This window comes from Podarcis pityusensis (assembly GCF_964106645.2).
Source record: "Podarcis pityusensis genome assembly, chromosome: 16".
Taxonomy (NCBI): Eukaryota; Metazoa; Chordata; class Lepidosauria; order Squamata; family Lacertidae; genus Podarcis; species Podarcis pityusensis.
In genome coordinates, this window is record NC_138041.1 from 39,209,424 (window position 1) to 39,230,595 (window position 21,172).

General features: G+C 46.8%; 1 protein-coding gene across 10 annotated transcripts in view; it reads right to left on the reverse strand.

Moving 5' to 3' along the window:
• Positions 1–21,172, reverse strand: part of CAMKK2 (calcium/calmodulin dependent protein kinase kinase 2) — a 49,138-nt gene that overhangs the window by 25,935 nt on the left and 2,031 nt on the right. For 7 of the 10 annotated variants that reach the window (XM_080985633.1, XM_080985641.1, XM_080985640.1 and 4 more), the window contains exons 1-2: positions 15,903–15,991; positions 4,622–5,204 (exon numbers count right to left, since the gene is read on the reverse strand). In XM_080985633.1, the coding sequence (XP_080841759.1) occupies positions 4,622–5,155 (534 nt within the window). In that variant the 5' untranslated portion in view covers positions 5,156–5,204; positions 15,903–15,991. Of the gene's footprint in view, positions 1–4,621; positions 5,205–15,902; positions 15,992–18,773; positions 18,870–21,172 lie in introns of those variants that run through there. The other 3 variants (XM_080985634.1, XM_080985636.1, XM_080985635.1) reach the window with 2 other exon arrangements.

A 21,172-nucleotide genomic window follows, 5' to 3' on the forward strand; every position in this document is an offset into this window, starting at 1 on the left:
AGTGAATTTTAAAGTGTCTATCAAGCACTAAACAATTTGGGACCGGTATATGTTGAGGGACCACAGTCGATATCACCACAATCTACAAAATGGGTCCTTCTGACTGTGCCACAACCAACAGAGGTTCATCTGGCAGGGGTCTGGTGGAGGGAAGGCCTTCTCTGTTGTGGTGCCTACCATGTGGAAATTTCTTGCTGTTGAAATCAGGCAGGCACCAGGTATGGGAGCATCCATCATCTATTGAAGACGGAACTGTGCACCAAACCATTCCTTAACTGTTCTCACTCTTAGGGTATACCAGAAGGAGCGTCTACCACCCCCGTTGTTCATCCCGAACACTGAGGTCCAGCTCCGAGGGTCTTCTGGCAGTTCCCTCACTGCGAGAAGTGAAGTTACAGGGAACCAGGCAAAGGGCCCTCTGGGCAAACTCCTGGTGGAACACCCTCTCATCAGATGTCAAGGAGATAAGTAACTATACAGCCTTTAGAAGACAACTGAAGGCAGCCCTGTATAGGAAAGTATTAAAATGTTTAATGTTCTATTATGTTTTTATATATGTTGGAAGCTACCAATAGAATAGAACCTCGGTTGTCGAACATAATTCGTTCAGGAAGACCGTTCGACTTCCGAAACGTTCGACAACCGAGGCGCAATTGCCGGTTGGCAAAATCCATTGAAAAAATGGAGAAGCTGTTCGACTTCTGAGGCACGTTCAAAAACAGAATCATTCATTTCTGGATTGTTGCTGTTCGAAAGCCGAAATGTTCAATTGCTGATGTGTTCGACAACCGAGGTTCCACTGTATATTTTATATATATAATAATTCCCCCCCATCCTTGGAATTGTAGTTTCCCTACCTTACCAGAGCTAAATTTCCCAGAACCCTAAACAAATTATAGTTCCCAGGACTTTGGAGAAATCCACCTACTTTAAATGAGTGTTACACGTGCTTTAAACGCATGGAAAGTTTTTGCTGCTACTTACTTTTTTTTTTAATTGAGTACTGTTGTGTTTTTATGATGTGAATAACTTTGGTATGTTTTAGGACCCTAGGATTCAGTAGGAAATTGCTGCAGAGGAGGAAAATATTTGCTAAGCCTCTAGTACAGCTGATTGCTTATTAATCTGCTTCGATTACCTCCCTCAAGCAACCTCTTCTCATTCTGCATAAACACGTGCCTGTGTCCTCATCTAGCCATCTCACGGAAAGGCAGCGCCTCTCAGCATCCTCCTGGATGCTACCCGGACCAGCCAGTCCCTTGTCAGCTGACCTCCCCAGCCTTTGGCTCCGCAGCAGAAAGCTGGTGGAGAGCCTTGCCAAGGCTTGGTGTAAGGTGGGGTAGCCCAACATGCTGCCCCCCAGGGGTTTAGGACTCCAGCTCCCATCAGCATCAGCCTGCATGGCCAATTCCCAGATCTCTCTGTGGCAAATCCCACAAAATGTTATTGCATTAAATCCACAGAAGCAGAGAAGAGGTAAAAATACACTCAGTGGCTTAAGCTGTACTATTTGGGTAATAAAACACCATTTGCCATGACTGTAGTTTATTGCCACTTGAAAATCTCCTTCAGTTCCTAGCAATAATATTTGAGTTTTATTACCAGAGAGGGGGTGAAGAGGTGGCAATCTCTCTGGCCGCAAAGGAAGTCCCAAGGCTGACGAAAGACAGATAATGAGGAAACTGAGCCACACAATAGCGGAGGAGGAACGCTGAGGCAGTCAGAATTAAACAAGTTGTAAAAAGGCTTCCCTGCCAGCGTTATAAGCATCGACCCTCGAAACGAAAAGCCACCAGCTTTTATTATGTTTTAAGTTTATGGCCTGCCATTCACTCAAGGCAGATCTTGGGCACCCGGCAAAGAAGATGTATGCATACAAGGACTTCATCACCACCAGCCATCCCTCTGTTTTTCATGGACACAATTCACCTCTGTTCAAAATGTGGAATAAGCAAAGATGATGTGGGATAACCAGCCTCATAGAACCACCATGCTAAGTCTAATTAATGCATGAAGGGGTTAAGACCAGTGAGTAAGCTGTCCTGCCAGGCTTAGCTCATCTTAGGAGGGACTAGGTAATCAAGCTTATTGTCTCCCTGCGCTCTGTGTGTGAAGAGGCTAAGCTGGAGCAAGCTGCTTGCTCCAGCTTAGCCACATGGCTCTCACAAGCCACTATACCAATAACTGAAGAACTTTCACCACTCTGTAAGTAAGCCAATTTTTTTTTTGCCTGTGCTACTTTTTCTGAACTCTGTATGGAAAAGCACATCAATATGACTTTAGGAGAGTTTGTAAGTAAACCATCTTTAACTTAGCAAACATGGTCTTGTTCCATGATAAGGGAAGAGGGAAGTTTTGGAATTCACAAGGGCATATTTTATAGGTCAAACAACCTTTATTTCCATCCGTTACTTTGTTGCATATTTTGCAATTTTTAATCTCTGCTGAGGTTCTCACACCAAAGAGTGCTTACCCCAAACAAGGATCTTGGCATCCAGGAATTCTTCCTTTACTTATTATTTTTTCCTTGAACTAAGATGAAAGACTTGGGTCAGGCTCTCCCAAATGGTCCTGCTCCAGATGTTTTGGACTATAACTCCCAACAGCCCCAGCCAGCTGATGGAAGTTGTAGTGCAAAACACCTGGAGGGCAACAGTTTGGGAAAGGCTGATGTAGATCCAGGCCCTCCTGACCCCTCCTCCTCCTTTCTTCCTTGCCTGCTCAACTAAACTTTCCATGCGCTGCATAAAACATGCAGAGATTCCACGCTGGGAGCTGAGCTGTATTAGCACAAGTGCATCTTCTTTCTCTAATACATAACTGAGAAAGACTGGGCTGGAGGCATCGGTGCTGCCACCCACCTCTGCTTTTAATCAGCCGCTGTTCTCGCCATATATAGCTTTGCAAAGAGCATCTGATTTTCTTCCTCGTTTATCTTCTCCCCACCCACAGCCATCGCCAGCCTCGCACATCCCTTCTGCAACAATAACAGCAGCGAACACAAAACCCAGGGATAATTCATTTGCACGGTGGCTCAGGCAGGTGGGGCCGGTTCTCTGGATCACAGCAAGAAAGGGCAGAATTTGGGGCCTCAAGTCCATCAAGGCCCCCCACTGAAAAGTCCTCAGAAGCTGGAAAAAACCTTCAACTAATCTACAGAAACACATAAAGGTTTTGTCCTCCCTTTCACTTTAGACCAGTTTTATTAGACCACAACTCCCATAATCCCTGGATCGCTGGCTATGCTGGCTGGCTGGGGATAATGGGAGCTGTAGTCCTAAACATCCGGGATAGCACCAGTTTGGCAAAGGTTGTGCTAATATGATCCCACCCAGCGATGGAGGAAACCTCTCCAGCACCTGGGGCGGTGTGCCCAGGGGCTGGGCAAACCACTCATAGGGGCGGGGGGCACAGCACCCAGAGGGACAGGGTGTGGCGTGCCCTTAAGGATGGGATGGGGGGGAGGCAGCAGGCGGACAGAGTGGAACCTGCGGGCACCCGAGACGCATGGTTCGGGCGCGCTGCAGGTCCAGCGGTGAGTGCCACCCGCCATTTTGTCACTCCCCTCGCTGGGGGCACCCAGGGCAGACTGCACCTACCACACCCCCCATTGCTACGCCCCTGAACCCACCCCATCCATTCAACTCTCATAAGAGTCACTAAAGAAAAGCATCCTAGTATATTTGCTCTTTACGGTATCCGGAATGACAGTGGTGAGACACTGGAGATCTACCACTCCCCCTTCATGAGCAGTTTGGCTTCAAATGACCCTCACAGCAGCCTGCCCACCATCACAGAGTGCTTTGGGGGGGCTGCTGAAAAAGAACATTCTTACTGGGTGCAGTATCAGTTCAGACTTAATTAAACAAGGGAGGAAGTGTCGCCCTCCGACACACCTAGGTCAATGTGGAGGGGCTATCTTGGTACAGATTGAAAGCAAAAGAGGAAATATGTTTCTCCCTTTTCCCATTTCTTTATGATGGACTTATATTGATCTGTTTTGTGCTACAAGCCTGTGAAAACTCTGCAAGCTGCACTAACGTAACAATGCAAAAGAAGTTCTTGGTTAAATCTTGAAATCACATGTTCTACATTTCCGAATCGTACCACGAAACATGCACTGAAGCTTTCCATCCATTCCCAATAACACCTCACACATACCCTCCAACATTTTTCCGATGAAAATTGGCATGTCCTATTCCACAATAATAATAATTTTATTATTTGTACAACACCCGTCTGACAGGGTTGCCTCAGCCACTCTGGGCAGATTCCAACATAATAAAACATCTAAAAACTTCCCTATACAGGGCCACCTTTGGTTGTCTTCTAAAGCTTATATAGTTACTTATCTCCTTGGCTTGGGGGTAGCATAACTCCACACCCTTCAACATTTCTCCAATGAAAACAGCAACATCTTAAGGTAAAGCGGGACATTGCATGATCAAAGCAGAAACCAGGATGGCTTCTGTAAATCCGGGACAGTCCCTGCAAAATAGGGGCCCTTGGAGGGTCTGCTTACACACACCTTGCAGCTACCACAGAACTCCCTGGAATACTTTGGTGTCATTTACAGAATCACACACCCAGGGCTGAAACTGTCAGAGATCACTTCTCTTACTTGCAATCCTGTGATAGAAACTCGGTGGGATTCTATCGTTGGCCTCCTTGGCAGACGAGGCGAGGAATGCGGAGACGTGACCGGGGAATAAGGAAGAGAAGGATAAATGTAGCGTCCATTAACGCCCTCGCCATTACCAGGAGACTGGACGGACTGCGACCTTTCCTGGAGAGAGAGTTTGCGACTAGAAAGGTTCAGTTTGTTTCGAGGTTCCCTTGTCTCTCGCAAGGGGCCCCCCAGAGCACCCCCAGGAAAAGCCTCCTCTTCGAACCCTCTGGGGTCTTGCGCCACCGGCTGCTCCTCGCACGGCTCCATGGGCTCCTCATCCTCCTGCTCGTCCCGCCCGCCCGGCGAAGGCCTGGAAGCAGGGTCATACTCCGTCACCACCACGAAGGAATCCATCTCGCCCAACTGGGTAGACTTCAGGGCTTGCAAGCAATGCGGAAAGCCAGCAGCCTCCTGCTGCTTGCCAAGCTCATTGTGGGAAACGAGCCTCTCAGCGGTGGCAGGCCTGCTGGAGGTGCATGTTGGCATGGTGCGCTGGCCAGCTTCATCCCAGTGGGGCGGCTACATCCATTGTGTGCTGGGTCAAAACAGAAGCAAAACCATTAGCAGGACGGAAGAGGACTCAGCTCCCACGTGACCAGGTGGATTTGCTGGGCGACGCCAGTCTTTGCAAAGAGCAAATGGGGAAGTTTTGGTCCCACAGCAGGGGTGGCAAAACCTCAGGGCCAAGGGCCAAATATCTGGACTAACCCCAAGCAACACCTCCCCGCACCCTCGTCACGCTCCTAACATGTTTTTGCCTGGCTGGAAAGTGTCTTTGAACTCATACCTGCCTGGCTGGAGGATAGTTTCTCTGTGTAGAACTAGCCTACTGTACAAATGTGACATTTATGTTTGTTGCTGCACCCACTATGGATTGTGGCCCTGCTCACCCACAAGTTCCCAGAAGGTGTCTGTGGCCGCCATTCCTGTCCCATGGGGTCAACCGAGAAAACCACAGCTTGGGATCTTTCCAGAGATGAGGAGGCTGTGTTCTCCAGACATTTCTGGGTCACAACACTGACCACGCTGTCCGAGGCGGAGGGGAACTGGAAGTCCCCAAAACAAACCTAGGGAGTCTATTCCCTGACCACTTGGGAAATTCAAAAAACGAAGCCAGATTGCTCAAGTTGCACAATGTATTTCTACACCACATGCATAATGCTGAAAAATAACTTTGGAAGAACAATCTTATACAGTCTACGGCCTATATGATATATGAATGCAAACATTAATGTTCACAAACAATGCATACCTTCACATCAATAAAGGACAAGGAACGCAGATAATTGCACAAAAGAATTATATTCTGTCAGGACCAGCCGGGATGTTTTGCTGTCTGGCACAAAAGAGAAAATGGAGCAGCTGCTCCGCCTACACAGGTGAGTGATGCGCTCCTTGGAGTCTGGATCTGTTGCCACCTGAGGCAACTGCCTCTCTGAGTCTCATGGGGCAGCCGGCCCTGTCTTCTGCACTGTGCCAACCAGGCATTTCAAGCTATAAAGTCTCTTTCAGTGGCGTACAAGGAAAGAGGGGCCTCCGGGCGTGAGCCTCAAAATGCAAAATAATATTTGTTCTTTCATGCGCATTCCTTTGCACACACAGAAAAGGTGATCACTGCTTTTCTAAAGCACAGCGACCCCGACAGCAATTTGTCCTCAAACCATGCTTACCTTTATAATACCACCCTGCTCCTCCTGGCTCCAGAGTTACTCCACCCACCGCTGCCTCTCCCATATCTGCATCATGACAATCCCTGCCTGCCTGCCAGCCCTTTCCTGAAAGCCCAGAACAACTGCTGAGAGGGATGTGTGGAGCTGTCAGTGTCAGTTCCCTCTTAAATTCAGTTCTTCACACTTCTGCAGAAATTTGTGTTCCTTTTTCTTTTCTGTTTAAATTCTCATGAAAATTCATCCACATTCTAGAGTGAATTTCTCCTAATAAGCACATATTTGTGCGCAATTTCTCCTAACAGAATGCATTTTTTGTATGTTGTTTCCCCTAACATATGCATTTGTATGCAACTTTCCCCTGGTACTGTATATGCTGTTTGTAAACACTGGTTGGTTAAAGGACTGTATCACAAATTTCATACAAGTGTCATTTTCATAGAATGGCTGTGCTTCAGTTCTCTTACTGTTTCTCGTACTGTTTCACAAGAAAGTGTGAATCTGATAGATTTGGCTTTAAATGCAAACCAAGTCAAACCACCACCACCCCATTCCTACTTTCTTTTTTTGTTATTACTTTCAAAAGACTTCTGCCATTCGTGGATTATCCAAAACACCAGCTCTTTCAGCTGTGATTCTGCCTCCACAGCTGAAAGTGGTGGAACGTGGATGGAGCCCTGGAGAAAAGCAAATGGTTACAAGGGGGAGCCGGGTTGAATCCAGCAGGTCAGGGGCAAAGCCACCACCATTTCTGGTGGGTTGCGGGCAAAGCCAAGGTAGAAGCGGGATTCTAGACAGCTCAAAACTAGTCACTTGGCAGAACAGCTTAACAACACAAAATTGACAAATTCAGGGTAACTGGCAGTCTTAATTGCCAGTTTACAAGTGCAATCTATAGATTCTGTGCTAGGGATCTGAACAATATTTCGGAAGCAAGAAAATTAAATTCTCCAAGGTGCATAATGCAAGCATTTGCTTATTCAGCATGATTTACTTCATTCCTGCTAATCATAGGGAGATTCAGCATACAACTTTAGAGCGACTTTCAGCCAATGTCATTTATTTCTATCCTGCATAACAACCTGGAACAGAGGACGGCAGCTAAGATTTGTAAGGGGTCTGGAAACCAAGCCTTATGAGGAACGGTTGAGGGAGTTGGGTATGTTTAGCATGGAAAAGAGAAGACTGAGAAGAGATAGGACAGCCATCTTCAGATATCTCAAGGTCTGTCACGTGGAAGACAGAGCAAGCTTGTTTTCTCCTGCTCTGGAGGGTAGGACTCGAACCCATGGCTTCAAGTTACTAGAAAGGCGATTCCAACTAAACTTCAGGAAGAACTCTTGCTGTCAGAAAGAGCGGTTTGACAGTGGAAGGGACTCTGTCAGAAGGTGGAGGTCTCTCCTTCCTTTACAGGTTTTTAAGCAGAGATTGGGTGGCCATTTGCCACGGATGCTTTAGCTGAGATTCCTGCATTGGTTTAGACTAGATGATCTTCAGGACCCCTTCCAATTAAAAAATTCTATGACTCTATAAGCTGCTGCCGTTGTCCAAATCAGCTCCAATGCTTTGCCTAGAGGTGGCCAGCCCCGGCATGCCTCCAGCGACTGTTACTCAGAGGTTAGGCTTGCCATATGTCAGGAAAATTCCTGACATGTCATTCTCCGGGTGTAAAAATGGCAAAATGTCAGGAAAAACCCGGATGTAAGGCAACATGATGAAAAAAGCAGAGGAAACAGCTCAAAAAGCTGTTTATGGGTCAGGTTTTCCCCCCCAAAAAGCTTAACAATTTTGTTGGGGTGCTTAAAAATATGGCAACCCTATCACAGGTAGACTGCTTCTAAGACTGAAGGCTACATTCTTAACTATCATGGCTGATAGCTTTTGACGGTGCAATTATAGTGCAATTTACGGTGCAATCATATTTACTAAGATGTATGCCCCATATATGTGCATATATGCAGCCTTAGTCACCATGCACTTCATAAAACCATTTCCCCCTAAAGTTCACCTTGAGGGTTCCTTTACAGCAAAGACATGCTATAATAACTATTATTTTCTGAATTCCCAGGTTGTCAAAAGATCATCAGCAAAAATAGAGAAGGCAGATCACATGCAATTGTTTCCTCCCCTGCCCACACTCCCCCCCCCTTCTTGTCATACTTAACACTTTGGAAAGGCAGTCATTAAAATTAGAGAGACACTTATCTAAAATTAAAATTCCTGTTAAAGCAGTGCCCTCTGGCCCAGCAACTCTAAATCAGTATAGCAGAAGCTCCATGTCAGTTATATGGATATATATTAAAAGCGGGTGGGTGGTAGAGGCAAAAGTCTTTGTAATTGCACAATTGCTTTTTTCAGGCACCAAATAAAATGCATGAAATGCAACCATTTTCCCCTAAAGTAAAAATGGCTGGTTGCCATCACCCTCCATACTGCCCACCCTCTTGTTTCATTTGACATGTTAAAATTAAAGTGGGAAAAGGCAATGTAATTCGTAGCAGGAATACATTCACACACACCAACAGCAAACCCAGTTCTCTGACTGCCGCTTCCTAAGAGACCAAAAATACACCATCCAAGCACCAGAGAGAGATAACAGCAGCCTAAAGGGACTGCAGGATTACACCCTCCAGCACACAAAGAAAGTACAAAGCATGATCGATAGGGTCGCCAGGTCAGGAGAATCCCAGACACTGAAATCTCAGAGCCCAAACCTGAGACCTAGGGGCGCTGATACTTCCTCTGCGCTTTCCCCCACCACTGAGCCCTGGAGACAGGGGTTAATTGGGAGAGGGAGGCGGAAACAGAGGACAGATAGATTCCCCCCTTGGGGGAAAAAGAGTATGCAATTGCAGTTGGATCCTGCCAGGCTGACACTTCTAAGCTGAACACATAGCCTTCTTAATTTAAAAAAAAATGCACTTTTGCCCACCTGGAGATTCAAGCCGTCCTCCAGCTACTTGGAGGGGGTCAGGAAAGGCTGGAGACTTCAAGTCAGCCCTGGAGGCTGGGCAACTCAGCGCAGTGAATATGGAATGGAGTCTAGGTGCTGTCTGCACTAATGTGATCTCTGAGGCACACTGTTTCTGAATCACAATAGGCAGGACAGACAGCCCTCTGCTCTTTTATAAGTCAGCCCCCATGTTTTAGCCTGAGCCACTGGACTTTTCTGGAGTACAGATTTATCTTGAGAGACAACGAGCAGCCTACTCTAGGGGTGGGCTATTCTGTGGCTTCCTCTAAAGACCCCTGGAAAACTCAGCAAACCTGCTGTACTGGGTGTGGAGAGGGCAGCTGAAAGGGAAACAGCTTTGGGCAGCCTGAGGAAGGAACATCCACCTTGAACCTGCCCATAAAAAGAAGTCTAGAGCGAGAGACTAAGTGGTGTCAAAACTTTTTTTCAAAGAGGGCCAGATTTGATGAAGTGAAGGGCTTTGGGGGCCGACCAAAGGGCCAACCAAAGTTATTGACCTTTTTTAAAAAAATAAACTGCCACAGGGACCAGATTAGGCCCCGAAACGGACTTTTGACATGCCTGGACTAGGGCGATGCACATTGTTCCCGGGAACTCCTCGTTTTTAGTAAGGAGGGAATCTTGCACTACACCTGTATCAAAATCTAGTTGTCTAGCACATGTGATGCTGTACCAACAATTTTTACACCCCTAAGAGAACAAATCAGTAAATCAGTTAGCAAGACACAAGTATAACTGTACAAAATATATGTTTTCCCACTTGGCTAGACAAGATTCTATCAATTGTGTTTTGCAGGTCAAGGAAATGACACCAGTAACATGCTACGAGTATTAAATTATCTCCTCGCCTGCTTCATCTAGAGACGCTCAGTACTGGGATTCTGATTTAGAGCGATCCTTGTATCAAATCTTCAATTCATTTGGCAAATGTGGTTCAGCAACCAGGGCCTCTGAGAGCCAAAGGGAACCATCTGATTAAACAGGCATCGTGAAGAAAGACGAAAGGAAACATTTTGCTGCAAAAGTTTCTTGGAATCGCTGGCACACAGAGGTATAAAGTGGAGGCAGCCAGCAGGGCCAATAATGCACTTCAGAAACAAACAAAGCCCAAGATTTAAAGGCAAACAAGTCATGCCTTCCATCAGTGTCCATTTAATAGACAGAAGATTTATTGAAATGCATATTGTGCCAAATGGTTTGAAGTTAGATGCCTGAGCCACAGGCTCATGGACACGGCTTTGCTGCTTCTGACACCAGGAAAGAAAACAGAGTTTTATGCTTGGATTAGAAACCAGGAAGAAACCCCAGTTTGGGCATCTTAAAATATTAAAAAGGGTTCTGTTGGGCATTTGGGGCGAGAAAAATATACTTGAGAACAACAATAGGTGTAAAATTGGGGGTTGGTTCATTTTGGCTAATTGGTTCATTTTGATTGGTTAGTTGGGGAAGCATTTAATTTTGATAATTTTTGAGATGAATATTTAATTTTGATCCTTGATTTTGTTTCTGTTATCTGGTTGATTTATTGTATTCTATATTTTAATTCTCATGCATGCCGATGTAATAATACTCAGCACTTACACCACTTTTTGTGAGTGTTCAAAGCACTTGACACGCAGTGTATGTGAACTGGCTCTGCAGGTTGGACAGACACCTTGTTTGCACATAACTGTAAACTATGGTTGAGTTATTCCTCCTCTCCTCTGGCACTGCCATGAGAAGGAATTCTGAAGCATTAGCTTCTGCTTTAGGCTAACCACAGCCTGCCCTGTGGTGACATCTGAACTAGGACAAACTGTGGTTACTCTTAAGTATGAGTAGTGCAACAAGCCAATTTCAACCATAGTTTATAAAGCTGGCTTGCTTTCACTAGCTAGAGTTAAGACCAACCAGAGTTTACGGTTCAGACGCAACACTGCACAATGGTCAACAAAGAAGTGGGAACTTCCAATTTCTTCCTCGTGGCCATGCTGGAGGCCAAGTGAGCATACAGAAAGTGTGTGTGTGTGAGAGGGGGAGAGAGAACTGTAATTTTAGAGTAAACTTCTAGTGCGGATACATCCATTGCTAGCACACAAGCTACCATACACTGCACTGAAAAATCTGCAGCATAGATTTTGCTCCTGGTGTATCGCTACTGCTGAAGCTGTTTTCATGCTGAACAAAAGCTTTCTTATGCACCAATCACAACTGCACTTAAGAGCAGAATCTGGTAACTGCACTTAATGCACACACACAAAAGCAAAGGCATAGCATATCCCCACCCCCACCCTGTTGGTCTCCCATTTACTTCAGGGTCTGTGTTTTGGGAGCTCTGCCAGCCAGTGCATAAAAATAGTTACCCCATTAACTGGGAACAGTGCCCACAATGCCGCACACCCCCAGCTACACAGAAGCCCGCACCAAAAATGGCACCAAAAGGGGGGGAGGCAATGGGCAGGATGGAACACAGGAAGTGGGTAGAGGTCAGATTACCACTAGAAGGGGAAGTGGTAGAAAAGGAAAAAGGCAACTTCAAGGGCAGACACAGAAAGACCTTTGAAAATAGTATTAAAAGGTTTAAATACTTAGCATTTATATAGTGCTGACTGGGATCACAAAGTGCTTCAAATGATCTAGCTGAGATTCCTGCATTGCAGGGAGTTGGTCTAGATGACACTCAGAGTTCCTTTCAACTCTCTATGATGCTCTGGGAATCTCTCTGAAAGTAAACGGATGGGCGACTTGCTTTTGCCCATGAAAGCTAGCTGCTCAGGGCGGAACTTGGAATATTCCTGACACCACCGGCAGCAGCAGCAGCAGCTGTGGTCTTATATTTGCCCACCACTATTTGATATTCCCCCACCAGTGCAGCAACACTGCAGAATACGGTGTGGTTTTTGAAGTGGCTCTAAGTCAGGGGTCAGCAACCTTTTTTAGCCGTGGGCCAGTTCACTGTCCCTCAGACCATGTGGTGGGCCGGACTATATTTTTTGGGGGGAAATGAACAAATTCCTATGCCCCACAAATAACCCAGAGATGCATTTTAAATAAAAGCACACATTCTACTCATGTAAAAACACGCTGATTCCTGGACCGTCCATGGGCCGGATTGAGAAGGTGATTGGGCCGGATCCGGCCCCCAGGCCTTAGGTTGCCTACCCCTGTAGGTGCACAGCGTTAAACATGCTCCAAGTTTACATACTGGGCTTTGTAGCTTAGGAGAAAGGCATGCAAAGGGGGGACACAGGAGATGTATACAAAAGTTGCAGGGCAAAAGTAGACAGAGAGGCTTTCCTTCTTCTCTCACCATTAATGGACTCTGCCATCATCCTGATGTTGTGCTTATGGCCTTGCACATGGGTTTCCCAGAGACTTCTGTTTAGCTGCTGTGAGAACAGGATACAGGGCTAGAGTGGTTGGAACAGGAGAGCTCTTCTTATGTCCATCAGGACAGGCAGGTCACACCTACACCTAAACCGTGAGTGCCCTGGCATACATTCTGGAATCTCCTACAACACACAGTAGTTCTTCTGTGGCAGACAGGAAACCACAATTCCTGGTGCTACAAAGTTGGGAAACAACTGGTCAAGGATGGCTCCAGGTGTGGAGGCATTACTCCAGGGCATTGTGGGAAACAAATATGGCGGATGCCATACGCTGATGTGCAGGTCCACACCTGGTCCCTTGACCAAATCTAAAGTAGAATATTTTTACGTCTTTGTCTCCTTATGTCAACCAACAAGAAAACCAAAGCTTGACCAGTCTAAGGCCTCACATTTTCTAATCAAACTTGGCGTATGAAATTCCTAGCAAGCAACATGGCTTCATGGAGGGGACACCACACTCAGTCAACTTTTGCTTTTAAGTTTCCTTTCTTTACTGTTTTCTGCTCCTCACATGCAACCTAGAAACCCCAAGGGAAAACGTCACTTTTTGGAAACCTTGCTTGACTCACTGGGATGGCCTAATCCTACACGAGCCAGCAACTTTTATCTGTTTTTAATGAGGTTAAAGCAGCATCTGTTAGAACTCTTTCTGTTCCCATTAACCTCCGCAAACCCATTATATACAGGCAGTTGCTCAAAAGCTATGGAAGTTTTATTTATTTATTTTTAAAGGCTGCACAGGGCTGAACTGCCAGGCTAACACTGAAAAAGCACAGGCCTCAGGAAACAATGCAAACAGTAGCAAGGGGCGGGTGTTAAAAATAAATTCCCCAGATTAAAGGGAAAAAACAAATGCACAAAAGAGGCCAGTTTGAATGAGCTTGACAGCTATGCAGAGACACAGGTGGAATGTGAAAACAGTGCCAAATCCAGACAAATACCCCAGTTCCCTAAGGCAACAGAGTCTTCCATTCTCTGTTTGGAAGCTGGTCTTTGCTCAGTGAAGGCAGGGGTGCATATCCTTGCCCCTAGGTATTGGCTAAAATTTAAAAGGGGGTAGGGCCCAATTTAGTATTTTCTGCTTTCAACAAGATGTTGAGCTTGAACTAAAATGCAATTCCGTCTTGGAATCAGGAAATACAAGTTATTGACATGTATGGCCTCTTTTTCAGCATTCTGAGCTTTTCAGATTTTGAGATAGCTTCTTACCACCTGAAATCTCATATTTTAAAATGCAACTTTTGTGCTGACCACTTCTGCCAAACTTCAGACCCCTCGCTCTCACTACGTAACCAGTATGATAAATGTGGAATGGAGACAAGCCTTTACAGCTCTGAAGTTCCAGTCCATGTTTTCTGCCATAATTGAAGGATGCCGTCACTGGATCCCCTCTGAAGAGAGAGGATGCCCACATAGCTGTCATGTGCCTGATGATTTACCCCACCACTTACGCTTATCCAATCTACGAGGATTTAAGAGCATCCTAGTTCAAAGATTTCAATTTCCGAGTGGGGAGATTGATTGGGTGTTTATTAGGGGACAGGTCCCCCTACACTTCTGAAAAATGGTTTTCCAGATACTCTTTAGAACATCCCACTCTTTTTTTAACCTTTGGTTTTTGTTGAGTTCTAATTACTTCTGTCATTTTTGCTAATTCCAAATATTCACACAATTTGATTTGCCATTCTTCCTTCGTAGGTGTAAAGGGAGGAAGTACTGTAAACACCCTTTGATAACTGCCTTGTTCGTACATGCATGCAATTAAAAAATCAAGTCAGTTGGATCAGAGCAAAGATATACCCTACCAAGCATCCTCTTCCCCCACAATATCACCCCAACCTCTCTAGTGCCCCTCTTTTCTCCCCAGAACCAGTACTCAGAGCAGATAGGAAGAAGCTTTTCTCCCTTCTCCCAAAATCCTTGAAATCAGGGTTCTCTAATGAAGATGAGCACCAAGGCAGAGGAAAGGAATCGATTGCACAATGCAGAATTAGTCTAAGCAATGTGCTGCCCCAAGATACTAAGACGAGGGTTGGGGAAGGTGTGTCCCTCTGTATGTTGTTGGACTCCAGCTCCCATGATGCCTGACCTTTGACAGGGCTGGCTGGGGCTGATGGGAGCTGAAGCCCAGCAACATAGGAAGAGTGCAGCTTTGGCTACTCCTGGATCAAACAAATATGTGGGTTGAGGAGGAGAAGGATACCAATGTCTATTTGGTATGATAGCTGAACAGAACCTCCATTCACAGTGGAGTGTGCCATATTAATGTGCCATTAAAAACACACCCACCCAAATCCCCCGACAAATAAGATTGGCACTGGAAGCCAAATTATACCAAGCCAAACAGCTTGTCCATCTAGCTCAGGCACGTCTAACAGGCAGATCACTGGACGTCTATGGCAGATCATTGGCTCCCCCAAAGAAACTCAAAAAGCTCAATACTTTTGCCCTGCACCCCAAAAAATGGGGCTTCCTCCTTCCTAAAAAGCTCAACAGCTTTGACCTGAACCCCCAAAAGGGGTAGAGCACTGCCAGTTTTTAACTCTGTGAGTAGATCACAGTCTCTTGGGAGTTGGCCACCTCTGATCTAGCTCAATACAGCTGGAAGTATCCAGAGGTGACTCTCCAGGGTTTCAAAGAGGTTTCTCTCCCAGCCCTACCTGGAGATGCTGGGGACTGAATCAGAGATCTTCTACAAGCAAAGCATATGCTCTACCACTGAACTGCTGACCATTCCCTTAAAAAAAGAAGATTATAGTCTTCATTGTTCTGAATAAAAGGGCTGAATTAAACTGGAACATAGAGAGCTGGCTTTTACTGCACTAAATCATTTCTCCATCTGGCTTGGTATTGTCTACACTGACGGTGAGCAGCTCTTCCTGGAGATTGAAACTGGGGCGTTCTGCATGCAAAGCAGATGTCCTACCACTGAGCTTTAGCACCTTCATACAGGCTGGGCTGAGCCCTTCTGCTTGACATATTTGGTTTCTATGTGCATTAAGGACAGTGTGTGTGTATTTGTTTCCATGGAGAACATTCAACCATACAATTCCTACCCACAGGCACACATATGGAACTTGAATCTCAGGATTTGCCACTTGAATTGGCTGACTGTATAAACTCTGAGAGCCCCTTGTGTGAAGATGATCTTGCAACAATTAAACCAAAAGGATCATAAGAAAAATAAAAGAATAAGGTGGGGAAAAGCACCAGCCCACACATACCAACAACGGTGCCTTGACAATATCCCACGAGCCACGTGGATTTTCAGGAACGGTCAGACTACAAGTCAGCTCATGGGAATGTGGAGAATCTGCAGAGATAAAGCTTTGTAGCTTGCAAAGAAGTAAAACTGAGAGATAAACCAGAAGAGAAACAAGGGGAGAGCAGCAGAAAGAACCAGAGAGATGGAAAGCACAAAAAGTTCTACTTGAAGGAATTTATTATTATCATTATTATGATTTTAAAAGGGGACAAATTGAGCCTTTGTTTTCTCTTCAGTTTATCACACTTCACTTGCTCCAAACACACAAGGTCGTTATAGTCACTGGATTCCAGTTTTGTTCTGAAGGATTCAAAACCAGCCATTTTGTTCAACACACAGCAGTTAAATTCTTTAGAATCAAGATAGCTGGATCTATCTATTGAAACATAATTATAATAAATACATTTTGCTTGCTGGTTGGTATACAAAAAAAGAAACAACACTTTTCAAGGCCACCATAAGATAAACAAAAGCGAGTCTTCACTCATAAAAGAGGTCTAAAACTCATTGGTAGGTGCATGGGGACGAGAGAGAATAAGGTTAATGGTAAAGGTTTATAAAAGTGTGGAGGCAGAGAGGAAACATTATTGCCCCCCTTTCTCAGAATAGTAAAATTCAGAGTCCTCATCAAGCTGACTCACAGCAGAAGGAAGACTGTTAATAAGGGGAGACCTCACTCTCAAAAATCATAATTAACTTAATTAATTAAATGATTTTGATCTTATGCATCAAGGCAAAGCATAGAACAGCCTTTGCCAGTCTGGTGCCCTCCAGATGTTTTGCAATGCAGCTCCTATCAGCCTGGCGGGCACCAGGCTGGCAAAAATTGGCACAGAATATCAAAACGTATCCCAAGCAATGCAAAGCTGCCCACTTTCACATATCTTTGTTGGAAAAGCTGCAGTAAACTAGTATCTTAGCAATGTTGACTCCATGGCCTTGTGCCACCACTCTTGTTCCAATGCTAATAGAGCCTGAACAGGTCATGCAGGTAAGTCTACAAGTGGTGATGTAGCTTTGCTTAGAATTCCTCAAAAGACAACAGGCACACCAAGGAATCATGTTTGTAGGCCTCATTGTTGCAGTGGCATTCTATTTATTCAGTGAGGAACCACAAAAAGATGAGAAAAAGAAAGGAAGGTCCATCACATTAATTAATACCTTTTGCAGCTCTTATTGTTTCAAAAAGATGGTACAATCCTCCTCTCACAGGATAGGACTGCCTCAAAGCTCAAATGCAGGATCACTCATTTCTGCCTGCATCCAAATCTCCCCAAAGTGGCAGGGAGGAGCAAACAGCCAGGGGGGATGTTAACCAACCATTGTGGCCTCTGCCACACGCTCTCCAAAAACTGATATGGTTTCACCACATAACTGTCACACTGGGAATATTTCTGTGAAGGAGCAGCCACAATAAGTTTGAGTTCCACGGTGAAAGTGTGTCATGAACATCAGGGCTAAGAAATCCTTGTCTGCCAAGCCTTGCCAAACCATTGTCACCCTGAGCTAAGTGAACCAGATGGAAAGGGATGCCCCTTCCTCCTCCAAAACACACTGGAACAATATTTAAAACTGGCAGTTACATTTTCCATGTGAATTCAAGATCAGTTTCAGCAAGAGAAAAGGCATTCAGCTTTTTAAAAAGCCTATTTTACACTCCAGCCCACATCCACGGCAACTGCACATCCACACAAAAGCAGTGAACTTCAGGGTCAGGTGTGAACACACCCTCTGCGCTGCCTTCACGGAGTAACTCCACTTGGGTTGCCAAGTGATGGGTGTGCGCTTGGGAGCGGGGGCAGAGTCAGGCCTTTACACTTGATCTAGGAAAATCAGCCCATGAGGTATTTCATCGCATGGTGAGAAATAAAACTTTAAAGCTGCCTGTGTCTGAGCTAAAACCCGACGGTTTTTTTAAACTAGCACTCATTGAGACATCAGTCCCAACCACAAGCACCGCCTTGGTCTGTGCTTTGCGTTCCTACAGCAAAGAGGAAGAAGGAAGGACCAGATGCAAGGAGGTCCTAACGGGTCTCTTCTCCTAGATTTCTATCCTCTTGCACAGCTAAGCAGGTCAGTGAGAAATCCAGCACACCAGACTGCAATCCCCCCCCCCATTAGAGCCTCCGCTGTCAAAATCCCAGCACAACCTGGAAACCTCAAACTCATAATTCGGGGGAAGCCAGCCTCTGTCCCTCCACGCAACTTGACCTCCTCTCCACGCGCTTAATCCAACACGGAATCCTCACTTCGACATTTCCACTCAAGCCCTGGATCTCCCAGTCTTGGGGAGGGACCGTGGGCGGAAGGCAGCCCCCTGGCAAAAACTTGCGGTGCACAGAAAATAAGGAAAAAACCAAAACATGATGGGCAGTCTAAAACGCCTGGGGTTCCATCACCCCCCACCCCGTCAAATTTTTTTCCCCAGGGGAGGGCGAACGGGCTACCTGGGGTGTCCCGGGTTTCTGGGGCGGAATCTCATCCCCTCCCGAGACCAGATGCCCGGAGGCGGCCGAGGAAGCGGCATCCAGAGGCGCCCGCTGCCTTTCCGCGGCGGGAGTTTCCGCGGCGCTGCCGTCCTCCGGGCGGGAGGGATGCGCGGCTGGCGGGGGCTAAAAGGGCCCTCGCCAAATTGAAATCCCGCCGCCGGGCTCCCTTTGAAGACCCGATCCTGCCTCCCTTCGCCGCCGCCGCCCTCGGAGCATCCCCCAACCGCGGAAGCCAGACTCCCTTTTCGGGGGGGGGGCGCCGCCGAGAAGGCAGGCGGGAAACGCGTCGCCCTTGGAGAGGAGGCGGCAGCGCAGCGGCGCGCCCGGCCCCGATCCCTTACCTGGCGGCGGCGGCGGCGGCTCCTCCCGCCCTTCTGCTGCTGCTGCTGCTGCTGCTGCTGCAGCCGCGATCCCGGGAGCTGCGCGCCCTCCTGCCCGCCCGCCCGCCCGCGCGGCGCCCCAGATGCCGCCAGCAGCAGCAGCAGCTGCGCGCCCATTGGCTGCGCCGGGAGCTTTTCCTGTGCCGAAAGTGAGAGTGGCCTGGCAGCAGCGCCGCCCATTGGAGGAGGCGCGCCGCCCAGGGAGGCCGTGAGTGGCCCAGATGTGGGGGGGGGAGGGCGGGCGGGCGGGATGGGGCGCCTCCCTCCTGCAAAGGGCTCTCTCCCTCCCTCCCTCCCTCCCTCCCTCTCCCTCTCCATGCCTGCCTCCCCCCCTCCCCTCTTTGCGCTTCTCCTTCTGCGGTCCAGCCGCAGGGCGGGGGGGGGGCGGGGGAGCCGGAGAGGCAGCAGATACAGATCAGAGAACATGGAGCTCGCTGCCTGGCGATCCTCAACCCACGACTGCAAAAGCGAGCCAGAGGCTGTGATGGGGGTTGCATTAATCATCACAGCAAGGAGGAGCGCAGAGAGGAGAAACGCCAGGGGAGGGCATCGTCTGCACCAGCCAAACTCGACGCCTCCGCCTGCCCCGGCTGCAACGCAACATGTCTCTCTCTCGCGCGTGGGTCTCTACAGCCACAGCAAGCGCGGCAGCTCTCCAGCAGTTTAATTTCACCCCCCATGGCGCATCCTTCCATTGTCTCTGGATGCAAACCACAACTAGATATAATAAATGTGCATTTACAATACTAGCTCCCTAGAAATAACCCTGTGAGGTAGGTCACTGGGGTAGGGAGGTGGACAGAAAATTTCCAGCTCAGAGAATATGCCAGAGATTAGTAAATCATCATGAAAATAGAATCATAGAATCATAGAGTTGGAAGAGACCACAAGGGCCATCGAGCCCAACCCCCTGCCAAGCAGGAAACACCATCAGAGCACTCCTGACATATGGTTGTCAAGCCTCTGCTTAAAGACCTCCAAAGAAGGAGACTCCACCACACTCCTTGGCAGCAAATTCCACTGTCAAACAGCTCTTACTGTCAGGAAGTTCTTCCTAATGTTTAGGTGGAATCTTCTTTCTTGTAGTTTGGATCCATTGCTCCGTGTCCGCTTCTCTGGAGCAGCAGAAAACAACCTTTCTCCCTCCTCTATGTGACATCCTTTTATATACAGTATTTGAACATGGCTATCATATCACTGCTTAACCTCCTCTTCTCCAGGCTAAACATGCCCAGCTCCCTTAGCCGTTCCTCATAAGGCATCGTTTCCAGGCCTTTGACCATTTTGGTTGCCCTCCTCTGGACACGTTCCAGTTTGTCAATGTCCTTCTTGGACTGTGGTGCCCAGAACTGGACACAGTACTCCAGGTGAGGTCTGACCAGAGCAGAATACAGTGGCACTATTACTTCCCTTGATCTAGATGCTATACTCCTATTGATGCAGCCCAGAATTGCATTGGCTTTTTTAGCTGCCGCGTCACACTGTTGTCTCATGTCAAGTTTGTGGTCAACCAAGACTCCTAGATCCTTTTCACATGTACTGCTCTCAAGCCAGGTGTCACCCATCTTGTATTTGTGCCTCTCATTTTTTTTGCCCAAGTGCAATACTTTACATTTCTCCCTGTTAAAATTCATCTTGTTTGTTTTGGCCCAGTTCTCTAATCTGTCAAGGTCGTTTTGAAGTGTGATCCTGTCCTCTGGGGTGTTAGCCACCCCTCCCAGTTTGGTGTCATCTGCAAATTTGATCAGGATGCCCTTGAGTCCATCATCCAAGTCGTTGATAAAGATGTTGAATAAGACCGGGCCCAAGACAGAACCCTGTGGCACCCCACTAGTCATTCTTCTATGACAGTAGTGCACATCATTTTTTTGTTTGAAGTTTATAAAAGCAAGGAAGAGATTAAGTTGAGAATTAATGACATTTTTAATAATAAATGTGCATATAAGAATATTAGTTCAGGGGTCCTTCCCTGCTGTCTGCCTGTTCACTTATTTTTTTGCTCCAAGTAATAGGAACATACATGCAGAGGATAATCGTAAAATATGCCCATTTTAATCTCATACCATAATAAATTGGTTAAAGTGCCACAAAGCTCTCTGTTGTTCCTGATGCAAAAGACTAACACAGAACCTCCTCTCCAAAAAGGTCTACAAAGCAGTTGTTTTTATGAAAATACAACAGCCTGCATGCTTCTTCCAGGAGCAACTCCAAACGTTCTCTGAAAAAGCAAAGGCCCGGCTTACCAGGACTGACAGCTTTCCCTTCTGAAAATTCCAAGAAGACTGAGCTTGGAAACCAGGATTATTGTACTGTAAATATTTTTTGGGAAAGCCTTAGCAGAAAGATGGAGGGCCGTAGCT